The 24989-nt window shown below is 41.9% G+C and overlaps 1 protein-coding gene across 4 annotated transcripts in view; it reads left to right on the top strand.

Annotated features, from left to right (window-relative positions):
- Positions 1 to 24989, top strand: part of usp25 (ubiquitin specific peptidase 25) — a 243587-nt gene that overhangs the window by 9542 nt on the left and 209056 nt on the right. For all 4 annotated transcript variants that reach the window (XM_063050256.1, XM_063050258.1, XM_063050257.1 and 1 more), the window contains exon 2: positions 13686 to 13763. In XM_063050256.1, coding sequence (XP_062906326.1) covers positions 13686 to 13763 — 78 coding nt within the window. The remainder of the gene's footprint in view (positions 1 to 13685; positions 13764 to 24989) is intronic.

Genomic DNA, 24989 nt, shown 5'->3' with positions numbered 1-24989 from the left:
GACCGGTTAATTGCTACTCTTTGTTTTCTGTCAGCCAGCCAATTTTCAATCCATGTCAGTACTTTGCCCCCAATACCATGTGCCCTAATTTTGCCCACTAATCTCCTATGTGGGACTTTATCAAAGGCTTTCTGAAAGTCCAGGTACACTACATCCACTGGCTCTCCCTTGTCCATTTTCATAGTTACATCCTCAAAAAATTCCAGATTAGTCAAGCACGATTTCCCCTTCGTAAATCCATGCTGACTCGGACCAATCCTGTTACTGCTATCCAGATGTGTCGTAATTTCATCTTTTATAATTGACTCCAGCATCTTTCCCACCACTGACGTCAGGCTAACCGGTCTATAATTCCCTGTTTTCTCTCTTCCTCCCTTCTTGAAGAGAGGGACAACATTAGCCACCCTCCAATCCACAGGAACTGATCCTGAATCTATAGAACATTGGAAAATCTTCATGTGCCTCCTCCAGACTCCATGTCTGTGGTGGCTTCGGTATTGGAAGACTATTGTCATGCAGCACAGGTCTCAAGGCTGAAGTGAGATTGGGGTATTCAATGGATTCTTGTTTTTAACAGAGAAATCAGACACACTGGCCAGACAGAAGTAGCATTTTGTCTTCGTACTTCTGCTCTCGCCTATCATCGGGACAGCAAAAGGCATTGACTTCCGAGTACCTCTGAGCCAAGCTCTAAGGCAAAGCTCTGCAACAAATGTGAGGAGCTCAAACTTTGTCTTGGTCACTGAAAGTAGAGCTCATGATGAGAGGAATCGGGCTCCATCTTTGAAATTTAAGCACATACTTACCACAAATATAATGAAATATCATGGCTATTGCAACATTGCTGAGACATTTTACTATCACAAATACTCCTGAAAATACAAGAATGAGTACACACAATATACTATGTGTGTAGAGCATGCATCAATGTGATTGTAAACGGATGTACATATAAACACAATCCATAGAACGGTGTGTGTGATGCGTTTATAGCCTTTCTAAATCCTGTCCTGCCATGCAGTATCTGCCCCACCTAAACATCCATGGGCAAGATAGAAAACTTCATAGCTTACGTTGTGGGCAACATCTTAATTGACTTGAATTATGAATTGAAATAACAAATATAGACAATTTTTTAAAAAATTGTTTCAATTGACCTTTTTAGGTCCTGAATTTTCTTTTTTTTTTGGGGGGGAGGGGGAAATTAATGTTTTAATTTTGTAGAGAGTGGCTTAGAACATGGATCAGTACAGTGTAGGAACTGGCCCTTCAGCCCAAGATGTCTGCACAGAACATAATGTCAAGTTAAACTATAACTTCTGCCTAAATATTTTTCCATTCCCTGTGCATTCATGAATGGGCAGGGAATTATTTCTTTCTTTTGTACTTGCACAGTTTGTAGAGTTTTACACATTGGTTGAACGCCCAAGTTTGTGCAGTCTTTCAGTGATTCTGTTATTATTCTATAGAGTTATTGAGAATATCCACAAGAAAATGAATCTCGGTTGCATTATGGTGACATATACAGTTGGAAGAAAAACAGCTTGTGAACCCTTTACAATTACCCAGTTTTCTGCATTATTTACTCATAAAATGTGGTCTCATCTTCATCTAAGTCACAATAGTAGACAGACACAATCTGCCTAAACTAATAACACACAAACAATTGTACTTTTTGTGTCTTTATTGAACATATTGTTTAATGATTCACAGTCGATGCTAGAAAAAGTACATGAACCCTTGTATTTAAAAACTGGTAGAACCTCCCTTTGCTGCAATAACCTCCACCAAACGTTTCCTGTAGCTGCTGATCAGACTTGCACAATGGTGAGTAGAAATTTTAGACCATTCCTCCATATAAAACACTTTCAGTTCATCAGTGATTCTGGAATACCTTGCATGAACAGCCCTCTTCAGGTCACTTTGACTTGGCCATTCCAGAAAACGAATTTTCTTCTTTTTAAACCATTCTGTTGTTGATTTACTCTTGTGTTTTGGATCTTTGACTTGTTGCATCATCCAACATCTATTAAGATTCAGGTGATAGACCACCACCCTGACATTCTTCTGTAAAATACAATATAAAATACAATTTTATATTCATGGCACCCTCAACGATAGCAAGCTGTCCAGGCCCTGAGGCAGCAAAGCAGGCGGAAAGCATTATTCCTTCCACCATGATTCACAGTTGGGATGAGGTCTTGGTGTTGGTGTACAGTGGCCTTCTTCCTCCAATCATAGTGGTGTGCACTTCTGCTAAAAAGTTTAACTTCTGGCTCAGCTGTCTACAGAACATTGTCCCGGAACATTATGAGGTATCCGAGTGGTCTTTTGCAAACTTGATACGTGCAACAATGTTTTTTTGGAGAGGAGTGTTTTCCTCCGTGGTGCCCTTCCATGAACACCATTTTTGTTCAGTGTTTTTCGTATAGTGGACACATGAACAGAGACTTTAGCAAGTTCTAGAGATTTCTGCAGGTCTTTTGCTGTTACCCTTGGGTTCTTTTTCATCTCCTTCAGCATTGCACGTTTTGCTCTTGGTGGGTTCATTGCAGCCAGGGCTTTAATATGCACAGCTGCTCATACGACCATCCACGAGTGACCCTCATCGGTGGGGGGTGGGGGGGGTGGTTTAGCAGGTGCTTGAACTTGCCCAAAGGTGACCTGCAGGTTAGCGGAGAGAAGGAGTGCCGGACACCACCTTTGGTAGAGACATTTCTCCACTAGTGATAAGTTTCTCTGATTAAAGAAAACTTTGACATTTGGGAGGAGATTTGCTATATATTTGGAAACAGTGATATAGGCAAGTTGCAGAAGGCGAGTTAGAATAGAGTAGTTGCTTGTCATATACACAAAGGTGTGTGGAAATTGCAGCGTGGAAAAGGTTAAGATGGTGTGCTGATGGAACAGAGCACAGACACGTTGCACAGCCTTTTAGTGTCTGGAAGTTCATTACGGCAACAGTCAAGGTTATAAGCTGACACGGTCTAGTGCAGTCACCCAGGCTGAATGTGGTCCTTGAAAGCCCAACTCTTGTACAGCCTTTTTCAAACCTGGGAACCAAGGTCACTGAGCATACCAAGGCAAAAAAAGACCATAAGACATTGGAGCAAAGAATTCGGCCATTTGGCCCATTAAGTCTGCTCTGCCATTGCATCCTGACTTGTCCATTTCTATCTTAACTCCATTGTCCTGCTTTCTCCCCATAATCTTTCATGCCCTGACTAATCACAAATTTATCAACCTCCGCCTTAATTGCACCCAGAGACCTGACCTCCACAGCTACTTGTGGAAAAACAGAATTCCACAGATATACCACCCTCTGGCCAAAGAAATTCCTCTTCATCTCTGTTCTAAATTGGCGTCCCTCTATTTTGAGGCTGTGCCCTCAGGTCCTAGACACCTCCACCAAAGGTAAAGATGCAAACAAAAGATTTTAGGGCGGCACTTACTGTGAAACAGTTATTTTACTAATTCTCCGGTATTATTGGCCTTAAGCAGTTAGATTTAATTGGTTATTAACATCTGTGATATGTATTGTGATTGGTATTAAATATGCAAATGATAGGATTCAGAAGTGCACAGTTTCTATTGGAAGAATATTTGTACAACTAGTCAATTTCTGTGTAAAAAATGTCACTTTGTTCAAACTTCAGAATGGTTTGGTGATGGGACTTGCTGTTATCCTAGTGAACAAGTAGATAACTTTGAAGTTCACGTCAGAAGCATAATAAATACGATGTAAATACACCAAGCACAGAACAGAATGGTTAAGTCAAACCTGAAGAAGAACATAGGACATAGGAGCAGAATTAAGCCATTCAATCCATTGAGTCTGCTCCACTAGTCAATCATGGCTGATTTATTATCCTTCTCAACCTGTACTCCTGCCTTCACCCCATAACCTTTGATGCCCTGACTAATCAAGAACCTATCAACCTTTGCTTTAAATATACCCAGTGACTTGGCCTCCCCGCCATCTGACAACAAATTCCAAAGATTCGTCACTCTGGCTCAAGAAATTCCAGTAACAGAATAATCAAAAGAGGTAGAATTAGGTCAGAGAACATGGTAACACCAGCAGGAAGGAATGTGGAAAAGGCGGTCGGTTCATACATCTGATAGTGGAGGGGAACCTCATCTGTGAGGATTTCTGGGCTTTCAGAGCATCACAGACAACATGCTGGAGGAACTCAGCAGGTCAGGTAACAGCTGTGGAAAGAAAGAAACAGTCGACGTTTCGGGCCAGGACCCTTCATCAGGACTAGAAAGGAAGGGGAAAAATGTCAGAGTAAGAAGGTGGGGGTACAGGCTAGAAGGTGATGGGTGAAGCCAAGTGAGGGGAAGCTGATACTTATTGAGATACAATGCAGTATATGCCCTTCCAGCCCTTTGAACCATGCCACCAATCAATCCCCACTTTAATCCTAGCCTAATTACAGGATGATTGATAATGGTTAATTAACCTACCAACTGATGTATTCATGGACTGTGGGAGGAAACCCACACAGTCATGGGGAGAACATTCAAACTCCTTACAGGCAGTGGTAGGCTTTCCAGCTCTAATAAGCTCTTCAAAATTTTCCTGTCCATTCCATTATGTAACTCATGAATGTCATGCGCCTTTTTTCCATCACTGCAAGACAATCGAACCTCTCTTTCCACAGTGCATGTTTCAGAAATTCCAATTGCCATTTCCGGATTGATGATATCTGCTCTCTTCTTTTTTCGCAACACTTACTCATTTGTTATTCTGTCCTTTGATGATATTTTCATCATTCTTTTCAAAAACCACATTTCTGCAGCTTCAAGTCTTCCCTTATTTTGCTGTGATATTATCCTACATTCACTTTCATATGTTAGTGTGGAATGAACGTAGCACCACAACACTCTGAAAATTATGTTATTTGGATTTCCAGCATCTGCAAAATCCTGTGTGTTTGCATTTGTGAGGTATATCCTCTGAGCTGTTTAAATTGGCATCATGGTCATCACGGGTGTTGTGAACCAAAGAGCCTGTTCTTGTGTTGTTCTTTTCTTTGCTCTTAAGAGAACCTCCCTTAAGAATAAGGGTTAACTTTATTCGCCATATGCATGTATTAGGAATTTACTGTGGTGTTATATTGGACATTGCTCCAACATAGCACAGCAGATTCCTAATACATGTGGTGAATAAGTTCATCTTTGTCCTTAACTTACATACCTTGATTAAAATCTTTCCATATAGTCTTATACATGAAGTTGGACACAACTAGATTTTTCATCTTTTGGGGTTTAGTGAAGCATGGGGCTGGATTGAACGATTGATCTTGACAGAGATTCTGGGGAAGATGTTTCCTCATGTGGATATATCTAAACGGGAATCACATTTTAAAAATGAAGGTGTATATCCTATCAGAATCAGGTTTGGCATCTATGCCATATGTTGTGAAATTTGTCATTATGCTTCAGCAGTACAGCGCAATACTTAAAAAAAAAAAAAAAAAAATTACAATAAGAAAGAAAGAGAAATTAAATTGAGACAGCGGGGTCTTGGCTCCAGTGCGTATCAGGGTGACTGAATCCGATGTTTGGCCGGCGATGTAGGCGCTGGGCCAGATTGAAAGGGTCAGTATGTCATGGCCTGAAACGAGGGATGGGAGGGTTCAGATCGTTGCTTCACGATTTGACTCTGTGCTGAACTATGGACCCTCTTTGTGGACTTCAGTTCAGAAGGCTATTTGCTTGTGGTGATTTTTCTCTCTCAACATTGGGTGTTTGGTCTTTTTTTGATATGGGTTCTTTTGGGTCTCTTTGTTTCGTGGCTGCCTGTTAGGAGATTAATCTCAAGGTTGCATAATGTATACGTACTTTCATAATGAATTTTGAACTTTGAATAAGTAGTGCAAAAGGTGAGCAAAAATAGTGAGATAGTGTTCATGGGTTGATTCTTTGTCTATTCAGAAATCAAATGGTAGAGAGGAGGAAGCTGTTCCTAAACCATTAATTATGTCACTTCAGGCTCCTGTTTCTCCTGCTTTATGGTAGCAATGAGAAGAGGGCATATCTTGGGTAATGGGCGTCCTTAATGATGGATGCTGCTTTTTCTTTGAGGCATTGTCTTTTGAAGGTGTCCTTGATGCTGTAGACACTAGTGCCCATGATGAAGCTAGCTGAGTTTGCAGCCCTTTGCAGATGAAGAGAAGTTTTTTTGAGGGTTGGGTCTACACTATATTTTATCAGGAGCTTGAGGAGATTTGGTATGTCACCTAAAACACTCACAAATTTCTACAGGCTGCATCACTGTCTGGTATGGGGAGTGGTGGTGTGTGCGACTGCACAGGATCGAAGTAAGCTACAGTCAGCTCCGTCAGGGGCACGAGCCTCCAAAGTATCTAAGACATCTTCAAGGAGCGATGCCTCAAAAAGGTGGCATCCATCATTAAGGATCCCCAAGGTCATGCCTTGTTGTCATTGCTACAGTCAGGAAGGAGATACAGAAGTGTGAAGGCACAGTCAGTGTTTCAGGGACATTTCTTCCCCAGTGCCATCCCATTTCTGAATGAACATTCACAACATATGCCAATGATATTAACCTGAATCTGATCTTTTGAGTATTCTTCCTCAACAAGTAATGGAGACAGAGGCTTTGAATATTTCAAGGCAAAGGGAGATACAGAATAAGCAAGGGAGTGAAAGGTTACCACAGATAGCAGAAGTATCGAGTTGAAGTTGCAGTCAATTAGCTGTGATCTTATTTAATGTCCGAGGAAGCTTAAGAGAGTGGATTGCAGATTCCACATTCGAATTTGTAGGTTTGTAACTTCTAAATAAAACGGCTTTGATCATATTAGTCTCTCTCATTATTATATTTCTGCAGTGCTGGCAACGCCATCATGAATATCACTGTAGGGTCTCAAGTGCTAGCATGTCCTTCTCAAACCACTCTAAATGTCTTGTGTTCGCATTTAAGTTCATCCTGATACCTTCTGTGCCTGGAAGGACACCTTGTCTTGTTGGGTTTGGTTTCATTGGCACCATTTGATTTCAGCACTTTCCACCTGCCACCACCCATCCAATCTGTGCTGATGTTGTTTGATGAGCACCACTGAACATTTGACTAAAGGGACGTCAGATCATGTTCCAGCTATGATCTTGCCCATTCATTTAGTCAATATCTCATTGAAACCTATCAAATATTGAAAGGCCTATATGGAGTGGACTGAGAGGATGTTTCCTATAGTGAGGGAGTCTATGACCGGAGGGCTCAGCCTCAGAATACAAAGGTGTCCTTTTAAAACAGAAATGAGAAGGAATTTCTTTAGCCAAAAAGTGGTGAATATGTGGAATTTATTGCCAGAGGTGGCAGTGGAGGTATATTTAAAGTAGAGATTGATGTGTTCTTGCTTAGTAAAGGTGTTAAAGGTTATGGGGAGATGTGGAGAGGATGTTTCTTATAATGGGAGAGTCTAAGACCAGAGGACGCAGCTTCAGAATAGAGGGGTGTCATTTTAGAACTGAGATGAGGAAGGATTTCTTTAGCCAGAGGGTGGTGAATTTGTGTAAGTGTTTTCCTCAGGCAGCTGTGGAAGCCAATTCTTTATGTATATTTAAGGCAGAGGTTGATAGATTCTTGATTGGTCAGGGCATGAAGGGATACGAGGAGAAGGCAGGAGATTGGGGCTGAGAGGAAAATTGGATCAACTGTGATGAAATGGTGGAGCAGACTCGAAGGGCCATGTGGCCTAATTCTGCTCCTATGTCTTATGGTCTCATGGTCTAAGGCAGGAGAACGGGGTTGAGAGGGAAAATAAATCAGCCATGATGGAATGGTAGAGCAAACTCGATGGGCTGAATGACCTAAGCCTATCTCAGAGTTGCAGCATTAGCTGATAGGGTGGTTAAGAAAATGTGGAGAGTGTTGGCCTTTATTAGTCAGGTGACTGAGTTCAAAAGCCATGAAATAATGCTGCAGCTCTGTAAAACTCTGGTTAGACCACATGGAGTAATTATTATAATTACGCCTCATTATAGGAAGGACATGGAAGCTTTAGAGAGGGTGCAGAGGAGATTTACCAGTATGCTGCCTGGATTAGCGAGCACGTCTTAATGAGGAAAGGTTGAGCTTTTCTCTCTGGAGCAAAGGAGGATGAGAAGTGATTTGACAGGTGTAGGAGATGGTAAAAGGCTTAGATGGAGTGGATAGCCAGGGACATTTTTCCTAGGTCAAAAATGATAATGCAAAGGGATGTAACTTTAAAGTGTTCAGAGGAAAGTAGAAGGGGAATATCAGCAGTTGGTATTTTACACACAGAGTGGAATGTGCTGCCAGAGGTGTTGATAGAGGCAGGTAGGTTAGGGGCATTTAAGAGACTCTTGGACAGACGCATGCTTCTGGTTTAAGGTGATGCGAATAAAGATGGTTGACAGCTTACTGGTGGTTCATAAAGCAAGAAATACAACCAAATACTTTATTAATAACACCTTTTCTGTTAACTGTCTGTGAAGAAGTGGTAAACTATCACCGCAGACAATGAAGAGGTGAATGAAGCTGAGACTGACTTGAGGGTTGAAGCGTGCAGGTTCAATGCAAAGTTGGAGTGGTTGAGGCATGTTTGAGACGGAGCTGAAGACTGAGTTGTAGTGAGCGGAATGGAGGAATTTTGGAGCTGTCTTCCTAAACCAGGAGCGAAGTTGGATCATTCTAAGTGCCAGGCTGATTTGTAAACAGTGTTATTGTAAATGATGCACAGGTTCTTTATAGGTTACTCCATGGCTGTTTACTGATGTACCTTTTTAATGTAGCTTCCTAATTCATGCCCCATACTTTAGAAGGATGTTTTGTTTTTAATTTAGGACCTAAGCTTCAGTTTGAACTAAATTAGAAATTTGATTGTGGGGTGAAGATGTTTCCAATAGTGGCGAAGTCTTGGACTAGGGGCACAGCCTCGGAATACAAGGACATCTCTTTAGAGCAGAGACGAGGGGAAATTTTTTTAGCCAGAAGGTGGTGAAGACAGCCAGAGACAGGAGTGGAGGCTAAGTCATTGGGTATATTTAAAGCAGAGGTTTATAGGTTCTTGATTAGTAAGAGTGTCAAAGGTTTTGGGGAGAAGGCAGGAGAATGTGGTTGAGAAGGTAATAAATCAGCCATTATGGAATGGCCTAATTCTGTTCCTATGTCTAATAGTTTTAATTCTTTATATGAGGTACCAAAATAATAAAGCACGGTTAGTATACCGTTTCTGATTATATTCTTTTTCACTACCCCACCTTTAATGGCCTTTTATATGATGGTCTTCTGTTAAATTTGTCCATCCTTGGTACTTTACCTATTCTTGTATGAGTTGCAAGCCTTCTTACCTATTTCTGCAAATGCATGGGCTTCTGTGTCTTCCTTCAATATAGTTATACCATTGTGTTCCCTTGAGTGACCATTTCAGCTTTACTTATTATACTCGAATTTTTTCTTGTGTGGAAGCTGCAACAAGGCAAGGGTTAAGATAACGTCCAGGCAAGGATAGTTTGCAGAGAGTCTGCTGTCTGCAGGCAAGGGAGCCTTTGAAGAGCATAGCTTCTCTTTGCAAAGGAGTGGCTGGAGCCGTTTGATATGCTGAGACAAGATGAGGAAGGAAATGAAGAATTCTAGCGTGACACTTAATATTGGTCAGTTACTTTACTAATTCTGAAATATTATTGGCCTTTAATGTGGAGATTCTGTTGGCTATTACCTGTAGCATAAAGTGATTGATTATGCATTTAATAAATTTGAACATCTGCAAGGGTACCAAACAGCCACTATCTGTATCCATCTAATCAACTTCTGTATTAAAAATGTAATTTCTTTGTTCAAATTTTAGAACAGTTTGGTGACAGGGGCCATGCTCTTCTCCTTGTGCACAAGTAAATAAATTGTGCTTGAGGAATGAGCCATGATCAAAATGCAGAGGAATTGATGGACCAAATGTTCTAACTCTACTCCTATGTCTTATGGGCTTGAGGCCAATGTTGGTCAGGGTCGACCATGGACGTTGTTTTCCAGCTGTCTACGTGATACGCAAGTCAGGGCTGTCCAAAAAAGAAGGGAAAGCTGTTGCCCATGTAGCAGGCTCCCCCTCTCCATGCAGCTGATGAATCTAAATCAACGGCAGAGACAGATATAGTTTAGCACTAGTGGCGTTGCCGGTCAGCATTGAACTCAATGTAGGAATGCCTTAGGGGCTCCTTCTCTGGATTTTCCCATAGGGTTTACTCCCGAAGCCTGCCCCATGAGTGGGTGTATCTGTGAGGCAACAGAGATTTGAGAGCACAGTTTTCCTTCTAGGTGAGCTGTCAACCACAGCTTACCAGCTCCATCTGCCCAGAGTGACTGGCTTTAAGGCACCAGTAACCTGCCTTTGTCCCTTCTGTCAGTAGAAAAGGTTACGCCGGGCTTAATAGCAAGGCCACCTGTGTAGGCCAGGAGCTGGACTTGGTTGTCAGAGGCTATTTGTGATGCACAGCATTGGAAGCAATGGGTAGTGGGACCTGATTCCCACTACCACCCCCAGCTATGACAACCTTAAGGAACACTATGGTCTTACATAAAAGCATATTTAAGGAGTCTGTCTCGACCTTTTACTTAAGGGCTGATGAAATGAAATTGTCATTGAGACCACTGAGTTTGTATTTAAAATGACTAATTATGCACTCCAGAAAATATTTTAAAAGTGATCTGCAGACATGCTGCTGAAACCAAATTAGCAGCTGATAAATGTTAAATCAACAGCTCCAGCCTCTTCAGGCCAGCTATTTTCAGCTAAGTGACAGAGAGCCCACTTAGAGTTTGGATAAATCAGAATGAATTTACAGCCATTTGTAAACTACAGCAAACTGTCAGGTCAGCTGAAAAGGTCATTGGCTGCAGTCTACCATTACTTATGTCTGGGACAAAGAAGCGGGTGAGAAAAGTCATTGCAGACACTACCCAACCAGCAAGTGGCCTGCCTTTTCCTAAAGCACCCTTATGGAAAGTGCTATAGGGCCATCAAAATGAAAACTTCACACCACCTTAAAAGCTTCTTCCCCCTGGCAGTTAATCTGATCAACCATTCCAGTAAGAACCCCCCCCCCAACCCCTCTATCTGTTTTACCTCATTCTCTGCCCTCCACTGTAGAGACTATTAAACACTTTTATGTTGTCATTTACGTTGTAACTACCTGAAAATATTTATGTATTTGTGCGCATTTTATTTTATATCCATACTTTAACCTCTAAATTTAGTTTTTATATAATCCTTAGAATTTTTGAATGCTGTATTTTGTCACGTCATGCCAACACCCACAGCAAATTCCTAATACATGTAAGTGTATGTGATGAATAAAGCTGATCCTTGAAAAAGTTGATTCCATTCAAATGGTCTGTGTTCAAAGTTGAAAGTATATTTATCATCAAGGTGTTAATATGTCACCATATACTACACTGAGATTCATTTTCTTGCAGGCATTAAAAGATACAAAGAAACACAGGAGAATCAATGAAAAACTGCACACAAAGATGAACAAATAATGTTCAAAAGATAAACTGCAAGTGCAAAAAGCAAAAAAATGTGATAAATAATATTGAGTCCATGATTTGTAGAGTCCTTGAAAGTGAGTCCATAGATTGTGGAATCAGTTCAGAGTTGAGCTGAGTAAAGTTATCCACACTAGTTCAGGAGCCTGTTGGTTGAAGGGTAATAACTGTTTCTGCACCTCGTGGTGTGGGAGCTAAGGATCACGTACCTCCTTACTGAAGAGAGCATGGCTTTGATGATGGGTGCTGCTTTCTTGTGGCAGTAGATTTGGTTTGTGGTGAGGATGGCTTTACGTGTGATAGACAGGCTATATTTGGTACTTTTTGTGGGTTATTCGGTTCACGGGCATTGGTGTTTCCATACCAGGACGTGATGCAACCAGTCACGATACTCTCCATTGAGTGTCTATAGAAATATGTCAAAGTTTTAGCTGAGATGCTGAATCTGTGTGAACTTCTCAGAAAGTAGAGGCATTGTCATGCCTTATTTATAATAGCAGTTATGTACTATTTCCAGGACACATCCTCTGATATGATAATTCCAAGGAACTTAAAGTTACTGGCCTTCTCCACCTCTGATTTCCTGATGAGTGTGGTGTTTATCCTACATGATTTGCCATTCAGTTTTCATTGACTTGATAAGCTAATCATTTAAAAAAAACTTATATTCCGCGAAGAATTGTATTCAGTTCATAGATCACATTTATCAGTGTGTATGTAGTTCACAGTTCAGATCTATTCAAGCATAGTATATGCTACGTTATATCGAACACTGTGTTCTTCAACCGTAATTTCAGGTACCTTCATTAATTTTCCCCTTTTCACTAAGATTCCTCAGTGAAATTGATTTGCAGAGCTTTGCTGGGCAAGGCAAATTCTAAACAGGATATTATTGCACTGATATGTTAATTATTTATTGTAACTTCATACTGACCAACAACTGGCTACAGTACTTTGATCAAGGGCTTGAACTGGTTTGCATTTCCTTACTACGTTCCCTTGAAAGCATAGTGCTCGTTAACTAAAATTTAGCTGATTACTATTCAAGTAGTGACAGTTATAAGTAAATTGTCTGTATTGGAGGTTATCTTTCATTGTGTACTTACTGTTTGGTAGGGAAAAGATTGCCTTTAGCATTATTGGACATGTATGTTGAAACATATATTGTAATGTGTTATTTGCATTGTGGATATGCTGGAGGCAGCCTACGCATGTTACCACACTTCCTGTGCCTACATAGCATGCCCACAACTTACTAAGCCAAACTTGTATGTGTTTGGAACTGGAGCACCTGGAGGAAATCCGTGTGGTCACAGGGAGAACGTACAAACTCCTCACGGACAGCGGTGGGAAATGAACCCATATTTTATAGCAAGCTCTATAAAATAACCAAGTGCATATTGGGGTTCATGGGTTCATTGTCCATTCAGAAATCTGATGGTGGAGAGAAAGAACCTGATCCTAAAAAGTAGTGTGTGTGTTTTCAGGCACTTGTACCTCTTCCCTGATGGTAGCATTGGGAAGAGGGTATGTCCTGGGTGTTAGGGGTCCTTAATGATGGATGCCTCCTTTCTCAGGCACTGCCTTTTGAAGATGTTGGAGTTGGCTGATTCTGCAAAGCTCTGCAGCTTTTTCTGATCCTGTGCAGTAGCTCCTCCATACCAGACAATGATGCAACTAGTTGGACTGCCTTCCACGGTACATCTGCAGCAACTTGCTCTTGCCTTTGATGACATACCAAATCTCCCCAAACTCCTGATGAAATACAGCCACAGGCATGCCTTCTTTGTAATTGCATTATTCTGTTGCGCCAAAGATAGATTTCTTTTTCTTTTTGTATTTGCATAGTTTGTTATCTTTTGCACATGTTTGTCCATCTTGTTGTGTGGTCCATTGATTCTATTGTGTTTCTTTGTATTTACTGTGAACACCCACAAAAAATGAACCTCAGAGTTGTATATGATGACATATATGTACTTTGATAAAAATTTACTTTGACCTTTTACTTCTGTTTATCCTGTTCTATTCATGTTCACTGTACTTTTATCATCTTGAAAATGTTATTTGTAATTTCTCCAGTGTTGTTCTGCCCAGGGAGACGGGAACTGTGAGATGTTCGTATAGTAATAGTTTATTTTCTTTTATTTTCCAGCATCAACAGACACTACTAAACCAGCTGAGAGAAGTCACGGGTACCAATGACATCCAATTATTGCAGCAAGCTCTTCAGGTAAAATACCCCCTTGTTTAGTTCTTCTTAATGCTCTGACAGCATGTGTTATTGCTTTGTGATTTGTTTGGTACTGGCAATGTGAACATTTGTTGGCTATCTCCTGAGTTAATGGTGATGATCCTTCTTGAACCATTGCCCACTTTTTGGAGATCGTTTTGTGTAGTAAACCCTAGCATTGTCAACAAACATGAGAAAATCCTCAGATGCTGGGAGTTCAAAGCAACACACACAAAATGCTGGAGGAACTCAGCAGGTCAAGCAGCATCTATGGAAAAGAGTAAACGGTTGATATTTCAGACTGAGACCTGTCATCAGGACTGGAAAGAAGAGGACAAATGAGAGTAAGAAGATGGGGGGGATGGGAGGATGAAGTACAAGGTGGCAGGTGATAGTGAAACCAGGAGGGCGTGAAGTAAAGAGCTGAGAAATTGGTGAATGAGATAAAGGTCTGGGGAAGGGGGAGGCAGAAGGAGCACCAGAGAAAGGTGATGGGCAGATAAGGAGATAAGGTGAGAAAGGGAATCAGGAATGGGGAATGGTGAAGGAGAGGGGGGACATTACCAGAAGTTCGAGAAATCTATGTTCATGCCATCAGGTTGGGGGCTACCCAGACAGAATGTAAGGTGTTGCTCCTCCAACCTGAGCATGGCCTCATCGTGGCAGTCGAGGAGGCCATGGATTGACATGTCGGAATGGAAATGGGAAGTAGAATGAAAATGGGTGGCCTAGCATTTTCAACTCCACCACTATCCATAAGGAATTTGTGCATTCTCCCTGTGACTGCATGGGTTTCATTGGGAGCTCCAGTTTTGCTCCCGTATTCCAAAGACGTGCAGGTTAGTAGATTAATTAGTCACATGGTTGTATTTGGTTTGTGCAAGCTTGTCGGGCCAGGTCTGTTACTTGGGTGTATCTCTAAATACATAAATAAGTTACAGCCTGTTCTTGTTGTTTCAAGGACCAACAAATTAGCAGTAACAACAAATAAGGTTTGTTATGTCTTTGAGGATCCAATGTTGGAGATTGAGGATAGACCTGATAAAAGCTTATAATAATGTGAATGGCATAGATATTTCAGAGAAATATGGAAGGACAAACTCCAAGGCAGAGTACAAAGTAAATGGCAGGATACTTGGTAGTGTGGAGGAGCAGAGGGATCTGGGGGTACATGTCCACAGATCCTTGAAAGTTGCCTCACAGGTAGATAGGATAGTTAAGAAAGCTTATGGGGTGTTAGCTTTCATAAGTCGAGGGATAGAGTTTAAGAGTCGTGATGTAATGATGCAGCTCCACAAAACTCTGGTTAGGCCACACTTGGAGTACTGTGTCCAGTTCTGGTCACCTCACTATAGGAAGCATGTGGAAGCATTGGAAAGGGTACAGAGGAGATTTACCAGGATGCTGCCTGGTTTAGAGAGTATGCATTATGATCAGAGATTAAGGGAGCTAGGGCTTTACTCTTTGGAGAGAAGGAGGACGAGAGGAGACATGATAGAAGTGTACAAGATTAAAAAGAGGAATAGATAGAGTGGATAGCCAGCGCCTCTTCCCCAGGGCACCACTGCTAAATACAAGAGGACAGGGCTTTAAGGTAAGGGGTGGGAAGTCCAAGGGGGATATTAGAGAAAGGTTTTTTACTCAGAGAGTGATGGGTGTGTGGAATGCACTGCCTGAGTCAGTGGTGGAGGCAGATACACTAGTGAAGTTTAAGAGACTACTAGACAGGTATATGGAGGAATTTAAGGTGGGGGGTTATATGGGAGGCAGGGTTTGAGGGTCGGCACAACATTGTGGGCCGAAGGGCCTGTAATGTGCTGTACTATTCTATGTTCTATATGGTGGATAGAATCTTATACACGGGGTGAAAGTGTCAGATAGTAGAGGATGTGCAGGAAGTGAGAAGGGGAATGTTTGCAGGAGATGTGTGGGCAGGTTTCATTTACACAGAACATGGTAGGTGCCTGGAATTGGCTGATGGGTAATGATGGAAGTAGATACAGTATTACTGCTTTGGACTCATGGAGCAATGCAGCATAGATACAGGCCTTTGGCCCAGTGATTCCGTGCTCACCACAATGCCCACCCAGCTAGATCTAATTTCCTGTTTTAGGCCCATATCCCTTCAAACCCCACCTCCCCAAATGCTTCTTAAATGATGCTATTGTACGTGCCTCAGCCACTTCTGAGAGGCTTTTACATAGACATATGAAAATACATGGAATAGAGCAGAGGTTCCCAGCATTTTTTTTATGCCACAGACCCCCTACCACTAAACGAGGGGTCCATGGACCTCGAGCTGGAACCTCTGGAAAAGAGTGATGTGGATCATGTGCATGTAGAAGAGATTTAGTTTAATTTGGTATCATGTTCACTGTAATCAAAGTGTACCTTGTACTTGTGCCATACAGTTCTATGTTCTGTTTGTGTCAGTCAAGATATAAATTCTGGTCTTAGTGAAAGATGTTTTCTGAGTAATCAGATTAGTTGTTAATTGAAATGAGGGCCTTTTTTGCGAAAGAATTTTGTACGTTTCACAGAAGCTTGGGGTGGTGGGGGGGGTGTGTATATTAGACCATAAGATAAAGGAGCAGAATGAGGTCATAGAGTTTGTTCTGCTATTCCATCATTGTTGATTTATGATCCCACTCAATTCCATTCTACTGCCTTCTTTCCATAGCTATGTCTGCCAGTAGACTAAAAGACAATAGGGAATGAACCTAGAGTCAGAGTCAGGTTTATTATCACTGGCATATGCCGCAAAATCTGCTGCTTTGAAAGGTTAAAGAATAGCTTTATTTGTCTGATGTATCAAAGCATCATTTGTATAAAAGTCGGAGGATGTGCTGCTGACATCAACATCACATGCCCAAAAGTCACTAACCCTAACCTATATGTCGTTGTATCGCGGGCGGAAGCCAGAGCAACCAGAGGAAACCCACGTGGTCATAGGGGGAATGCACAATCTCCTTACAAACCCCAGTCACTGGTGCTTTACAGTACTATGCTAACTGCTATATCTCTGTGTCCATTCTGTGGCAGCAGTACAATGCACGTGGGTGGCAGGGTGGAGATATGTCTCTACCCAAAGTAAAGCACTTCTTCCATCCACTAGCCTGGAGGTCACCCTTGGGCAGGGTGTAGCACCTGCATAGCACCCTGATCAGAGTCACGTGAAGCCGTGGGAGCAGGTGGTGGATGGTCGTATGAGCAGTTGGTCCACCGATGCCAGGCAGATAATCTGAAGATTATTGATAATATCTTTATGTTTAACAAAGCTGAGTACACTGGGATTGGCAGATTGGTTTATTTATTTAGAGATACAGTACAGAACAGTCCCTTCAGGCCCAATGAGCCACACCATCCACCAACTCACCTACTTAACCCTAGCCTAATCACAGAATAATTTACAATGAGCCATCAACTGGTACGTCTTTGGACTGTGGCAGGAAACTGGAGCACCCAGAGGAAACCCACGCAGTTATGGGGAGGATGTATAAACTCTTTACCGCTGGTGTCAGAATTGAACTCCGAACAAACCTCCCACCACCACCACAAATCTGTAATAGCACATTGGAGGCCCCTTAGGTCCAAGATGTTGTCCTGACCTTTTAATTCACTACAATAATCTGAGCCTTCACTCTCCCATAGTACTTTATGTTTCTATCATCCATGTGCCTAAGAGTATATCCCTAATGTACCTTCCTCTACCACCACCCCGGCAGCATGTACCACACACCCACTACGCTGCATGTAAATTAAAAAAAAACCTACCTCTGACATCCCCTCCCCCCATACTTTCCTCCAAAATGATGTCCCCTTGTATTAACCATATCTGGCCTGGGAAAGCATCTCTGGCTGTCCACTTGTTCTATGCCTCTTATCATCTTGTACACCTCTGTTGAGTAACCACCTGCCCTCCTCCACTTCAAAGAGAAAAGCCCTAGCTTGCTCAACCTATTCTCATAAGATATGTTCTCTAATCCAGGCAGCATCCTGGGAAATCTCCTCTACATCCCTGTAAAGCTTCCAATAATGAGGCAATCAAAACTGAATGCTTTCAGTGAGTGCAAGCTTGTTACTCAGCCAAGAAAGAGAGGGAGGAAGGGCAGCAGGGGGAGGTAATAGGCAGATGAAAAGAGGTAAGAGGCCATAGTGGAGAATAGAAGGGGGGGGGGATTTTTTTTTAATCAGTGGAAGAAATTGATATTTATGAGGGTTGGAGGGTACCCAGATGGAATGTGAGGTGTTGTTCTTCCATTCTGAAAGTGGCCTCATCACGGGTAAAGAGGAGGCCATGGACCGATATGTCAGAATGGAAATGTGAATAGGAATTAGGAAAGTTCCATGGTATGTTTACCAAATCCAGAGAGCACACACTGTATTCCTCTATTGCAGGGCGTTCCCAACCTTCTTTATGCCATGGACTCCGACCATTAACCGAGGGGTCCATAGACCCTAGTTTGGGAACCCCTGCTCTACTGACTCAGGCCCCTTAATATGAGTCGTGGACATGCTCCATTTCAAGTGCAGTTGTCTTGTGGCAACAGAGACATACAAACCTGTAAATTACAAACATAAATAGTCCAAGAAAGGGAATAATGAGCAAAAAATAATGTTCTTATCTGCACCATGCTTCTGCCTGCTTTAACCAGCTTAGGGATAGTACGACTCATTATAAAGAGAATGAGGAACACCCAATATTAGAATGATTCCAGGAAGTAGATCAAGAGTTGTGAACAAAAATGGGAGCGGAATTGCTAATCTTTCACTGAAATATTGAAGCTTGAGTAGGTCTTATGGAGGATAGTAAAAATTGCCTAACGGGTCACTGGGGTCCCCCTCCCTCCCTATTTTTGACATTTACTGTGAGCATTGTAGAATGAAGAGCTTGAAGTATTGTTACAGATTTCTACCATGTATCCCACAACCTCTGTGACCCACCACCGTCAGGAAGGAGATTCAGGACTAGGACTGCCAGACTGTGGAACAGCTTCTTCCCTCAGCCTGTGAGACTAATAAATACCCTCCCTCTACTGAGGGCTCGTCACTAGGACAGCAAGTTGTTTACTGTTTACCTGTGCTGCACACTACATGCATTTATGATTTTTAGTTTATTAACTTATTTATGGTAATATTTTCATGTATGTGCTTGTGTGATCCGGGTATTCCCTAACCAAAACCTTGGATGAATTATGAGGTCAAGTCCCTTTTAAAGGCTGGAGCTGCGGCTTTTAGGTCCGGGGATACCAGTTGCTACACGGAATCCAGGCGTGAACTCCGGAAAGCCATTAAGGGTGCCAAGAGGCAATATCGAGCCAAGTTGGAAGCCCAGGCTAAGCAAAGGGATGCCAGTAGACTATGGCAGGGTCTAAATGAGATCACTGAATGGAAAGAAAAGGCTGGGAATAACAATAACTGTGGCACTTCTCTTCCTGACAAACTTAACATATTCTACGCAAGATTCGAACAGAAGAGGAGCGTCCCGCTCCCTCCAGATGAACCGGACCTGGTGGCATCGAGATTCATCGTCACCGAGGAGGATGTTAGAAGGGCCTTCCTGAAGATAAATCCAAGGAAGGCGACGGGCCCAGATGACGTCCCAGGACGGGTTCTCCGGGCCTGTGCAAGTGAGCTAGCTGGAGTGTTTGCTGACATCTTCAACTGTTCCTTGCTTCAGTCTAAGATCCCCTCGTGTTTTAAGAAGGCAATGATAATCCCAGTGCCGAAGAAGAGCAAGGTGGCATACCTGAATGACTATCGACCTGTGGCTCTGACATCAATTGCTATGAAGTGCTTCGAGAGATTGGTTATGGCATACATCAACCACAGCCTACCGGTCAAACTCGATGCTTTGCAATTCGCCTACCGGAGCAACAGGTCAACGTCAGATGCCGTCTCTCTGGCCATACATTCCTCCTTAGAACACCTGGAGAATAAAGACGCATATGTAAGAGTCCTTTTCATTAACTACATCTCTGCCTTTAATACCATCATTCCAAATAAACTGATTCCTAACCTCCGGAACCTGGACCTTAGCACTCAGATCTGCAGCTGGATCTTCAACCTCCTCACAGACAGGACCCAGGCTGTGAAAACAGGGGACAAGCTCTCCTCTACAATCACTCTGAGCACCGGTGCCCCACAAGGCTGTGTGCTCAGCCCCCTGCTGTACTCACTGTACACCCATGATTGTGTAGCAAAGTTTCCATTAAACTCAATATATAAGCTTGCTGATGACACAACAATTGTAGGCTGTATCTTGGGTAATGATGAGTTTGAGTACAGAGAGGAAATTAAGAACCTGGTGGCATGGTGCGAAAACAATAATCTATCCCTCAATGTCAGCAAGACGAAGGAATTAGTTGTTGACTTCAGAAGGAGTAGCGGACCGCACGACCCAATATACATCGGTGGTGCGCAAGGTCAAAAGCTTTTAAGTTCCTCGGGGTCAGTATCACAAATGACCTGACTTGGTCCCACCAAGCAGAGTCCACTGCCAAGAAGGCCCACCGGCGCCTTTACTTCCTGAGAAAACTAAAGAAATTTGGCCTGTCCCCTAAAACCCTCACTAATTTTTATAGATGCACTGTAGAAAGCATTCTTCTAGGGTGCATCACAACCTGGTATGGAAGCTGTCCTGTCCAAGACCGGAAGAAGCTGCAGAAGATCGTGAACACGGCACAGCACATCACACAAACCAGTCTTCCGTCTGTGGACTCACTTTACACCGCACGCTGTCAGAGCAGTGCTGCCAGGATAATCAAGGACACGACCCACCCAGGCAACACACTTTTCATCCCTCTTCCTTCCGGGAGAAGGCTCAGGAGCTTGAAGACTTGTACGGCCAGACTTGGGAACAGCTTCTTTCCAACTGTGATAAGACTGCTGAACGGAACCTGACCCGGATCTGGGCCGTACCCTCCAAATATCCGGACCTGCCTCTCTGTTTTTTTGCACTACCTTACTTTCTATTTTTCTATTTTCTATTTATGATTTATATTTTAAATGTTTAATATTTACTAATTTTTACTATTTTTAGTATTTTTAATATTTAAAATCTAGGGAGTGGGAAGCGCAGAATCAAATATCGCTGTGATGATTGTACATTCTAGTGCCAATTGTTTGGCGACAATAAAGTATAAAGTATATATGTTGTGGGTACATCTTGGTTCAGACCACGTTGTTTCATTTGTTTGTATGTATATACAGTCAGATGACCATAAACTTGAACTAAATCCAATGAAAAAGTAATACTATGGAAGTATTTGGTTGGACGGGTAATGAAATATTGTTTCCGTTGGTTTGGATATTGACATTAATGAGACTTGCTCCAAGTTATCAGTAAGGCAATCAAGTAGAAATTTGGAAGAGTGCTTTCTCCTTCCTGGCCTTTGCCAGGACATGGTTGTGCTTTGCAGTAAGTCAGTATTAAGGGTGTTACTCTTACGTCATCTCAAATGGAATTGAATAGATATTTGAAAGCAAAATAAGTTTTGAAGAAATGCCTTCAAATTTTTTTAGATAACATTGAAGAATTAGCATATATAAAGTATACTATATACAACCTTGAGATTTGTCTCCTTACAGGCAGATACAAAACAAAGAAACCAAATGGATCCCATTAAAAAAAGACCATCAAGCACCTAATGGGTAGAGAAAAAAATCAAATTGTGCAAACAATAAAAGTAAGCAAATAACATTCAGAATTGAAATTCATGAAAATGAGTTCACAGCCACGAAGCCAGTCATCACTGCAGCTGATCCAGAAGTCCATTAGTTGCAGACCATGGCTTCAGTTCAGTGCAGAGACGAGTAAACCTCAAACCGCGAGCTGAACATCAATCAACCCGTCCCTCACCTCCAACCCCAACACCCAGACTTTTTCAATCTGGTCCAGTGCTTAAATTGGTCAAAACTCAGGTTGTTCCTCACTTTCAGACCTGGGCTCCAGTCTCGCCGGCACTTGCCTCCTCAGCTTGTCTCGGTTCTGCTACATTGAATTGCCTCCAAGTCTGCTCAAATAATGGCCAAACATTGGCTCATTCCCCGCTCTCAGATTCGGGCTTCAACTTTCTCAATTTGGTCCACACCAGCTATGCTGCAACACTCCTGGCACCTTTGAGACTTGGTTTGCACCACAAAATTGCTAGGCCATACAGGTGGTTCAAAAGCTCAACTTCAAAGGGGAAGTTACAGGCTATAGATTGCAGTAATTCTATCTGAGAAGATGTGTGATTAATAGAGTAGTTTATAGATGGGCTGAAGGGCTTGTTTCTGTGCTGTGTTCTCTGTGACTGGATGACTCATTGTAATAGGATTCACGGCTGCCTGCCAGTCACAAGGCAATGTGTTGGGTTGTATGGAGAATATCATATTCAGCTGCAGATGGGTTACATGCCGGTAAAAGGTCACAGCATTTCAGATGAGTATAGAGTTGCTAAGACACCAATCTCTGCAGTGTTGTCACTAGGTTTATTTAGCAGTTGGTGCTGAAGCCAACTGGAAAACAGTATTTGATCATATCCACTCTATTGTGCTGCTGAAGCTGTTGTGTGATACAAACATTGAGAAAAATGGTACACGTAGGTAGTGTAATGTTATAACAGCCCCCAGTGCCCTGGGTTCAATTCCTGCTGCTGTCTGTAAGGAGCTTTTATGTTCTTACCATGACTGCGTGGGTTTGCTCTGGGTACTTCAGTTTCTCCCTATATTCCCATGGTGTTAGAGTTAAGAATGATGAGTTGTTGGCACCGGAAGCATGGTGAACTATGTTGGTTGTTGCATTACTCTGTATGTTCCAGTATTTCAATGTACCTGTGGCAAATAAAACTAATCTTTAAATCTTTAATCTTGATCTTTATTCTGTAATCAGTAATTGTTTTCCCTTTTATTACTTCAATGCATTGTTGTAATGAATTGATCTGTATCAAGTCAAATTAAATTTATAGTGAAAGTATGTACACAAGATACCTCTTGTACCTAATAAAGTAGCCACTGAGTGGTTTCCTGTACATTCATGGTTATGCTCTTCTTCAGAGTACTATTTGTAATGTGTGGTTATTTGAGTTACTGTTGCCTTCCTGTCAATTTGAACCGGTCTGGCCATTCACCTCTGACCTCTGCCAGGAACACGGCATTTTCATCCGCAGATCTTCTGCTCACTGGACTTCTTAAATTTTTTTGTTCTGTGCACCATTCTTTGTAAACGTTCGAGAATGTTATGTGTAACAATCCCAGGAGATCAGTTTCTGAAATACTTAAACCACCCCATCTGGCACCAACAATCATTCTACAGTCAAAGTAACTTAGATCATAGTTCTTCCTCATTCTGATGTTTGCCTGAACAACACTGAATGTCCATCCTCCATCATCATAATTATAGAACTTCAAGGAACTCAAATTCTCAAATACGACCTAGTCTCATGTATAAACTGAATAATAGACTCTTCAATCAGATGTTGATTCTCTTGATGGCCAAACAAAGATTTAATAGAATTTAAGCCAGATAGCCTCTTGAACAACATGTTTCTTTCAATTTTGTATCGATTACAGCTCAGCAAAACATACTGGACTGTCTCTAGACTACCAGTGTCACATAATCCAGTAGGATGTTTTCCTATTATCTTTAAATAATAATTTAGTCCACAATGCCCCAACTTAAGTCTTGTAAATTTCACCATATCGCTATGACTTAAAAGGTGACAGTCTGAGACCTTTTTAACTGGTGAGTGACTAGAAAAATAATGCCTGCCCCTTAATTCATTTTTCCAATCCTCCTACCACCACTTCTTCTCTATACTTTAATCCTACTTCTCAATTCTGCTCTGCCTAGGGGAACTCTAATTTCTACTGCCTGCTCTGTAAGGAAGACTTCGCAGTGCCATCCACAATTTCATTTCCCTCCACCCCAGCATGCCTAGGTATCCACGAAAATCTAACTGCACAACCCATCTTCCCTACTCTAAACAGCACTAAGAGAATCTCAATAACTATGTCAGGATGAGCTTTTGATTTACTCCCTTTTATAGACTAAGGCAGCAGCAGAATCTGAACAGATGATAACCCTACGTGGTCAAGAATCTTCTATCCACCATAAGGCCCAGAGGATTGCTAGTAATTGTTGCGAAGACAGAAACACCATCTGAAACCTGGTGACCAATCTTAACTCCAAGTTGAGACACATACATCCCAAATCCTGCCCTACTGCACTCTGGGTCTGCTGAGCTATCAGTAAAAATCTTCAGATAAGATCCCCATTTATTATTTAAATATTCATTTGTGATCAACACGGATGAAATTGCACTGCTTCCCTGAAGCTGAAAGAGGAGGAATACGTCTACTTCTGGTTCTGGAAACAGCCAAAAAGGGACGGGTGGCAAGCAAATTTGGTCAACTATATCTTCCTCAGACAGTTTCAATTTCACAACCCAGTTATTAACCAAATCTAAAAATGGTTATCTTTTAATTTTACTTTGGCGCTCGGACTTCCCCTGCAAAAGACACTTTGATGGACAGCTGTGATTGAATCCATTTAGTTTAGCCAATACTGCAGGCCCAGCTGAATTCGTCTTAAATGTAGAGGCATTTCTTCCATCTCCACACGTAATGCCGGGACTGATGTTGTTCTAAAATCTCCACAACAGAGTCTAAGTGCTTTGGACTGCACAAGTTTTCCAAGCACTGCCATAGCAGCGGAACCATAAGCAATACAACCATAATCTATAACTGATCTAATCATAGCTAGATATATTAAGTACATAGTTTCCCACCCTGCTCCCCAGTCGCATCCAGCAATACTTCTCATAACATTTAAAACTTCCTCAGTTTTGAATTGTTTCATCGATATGAACCCTCCAAGTAAGTCTTTCGTCAAACCAGACACCTAAAAACTTTGAATACCTCGACTCTTCCTAGTGGAGAATCAGGTAGACAATTCACAATCAGGAATCTTTCTTCTAAAGCCAAAAATCATGTATTTAGACTTAGCAGAAATCCTGAAACTCCATTTATTAGCCCAGATTTCAACTGATCTTAAAACCTTTTGTACCCGCCTTAATATATACTTGACGTTTCTTCCTCTTTTCCAGATTGCACCATCGTCTGCAAACAATGATTTGCTAAATCCTGTCCTTACCTGATCAAAGATATCATTTATCATGACATTAAAAGGAACTGGACTAATGACACTTCCTTGAGGGGTACCATTACCTATTTTAACTGACT

This window comes from Mobula hypostoma, chromosome 6 (genome assembly GCF_963921235.1).
Source record: "Mobula hypostoma chromosome 6, sMobHyp1.1, whole genome shotgun sequence".
Classification (NCBI taxonomy): Eukaryota; Metazoa; Chordata; class Chondrichthyes; order Myliobatiformes; family Myliobatidae; genus Mobula; species Mobula hypostoma.
Note: the sequence above shows the minus strand (reverse complement) of the source record. Positions and strands in the feature narration are given on the sequence as shown.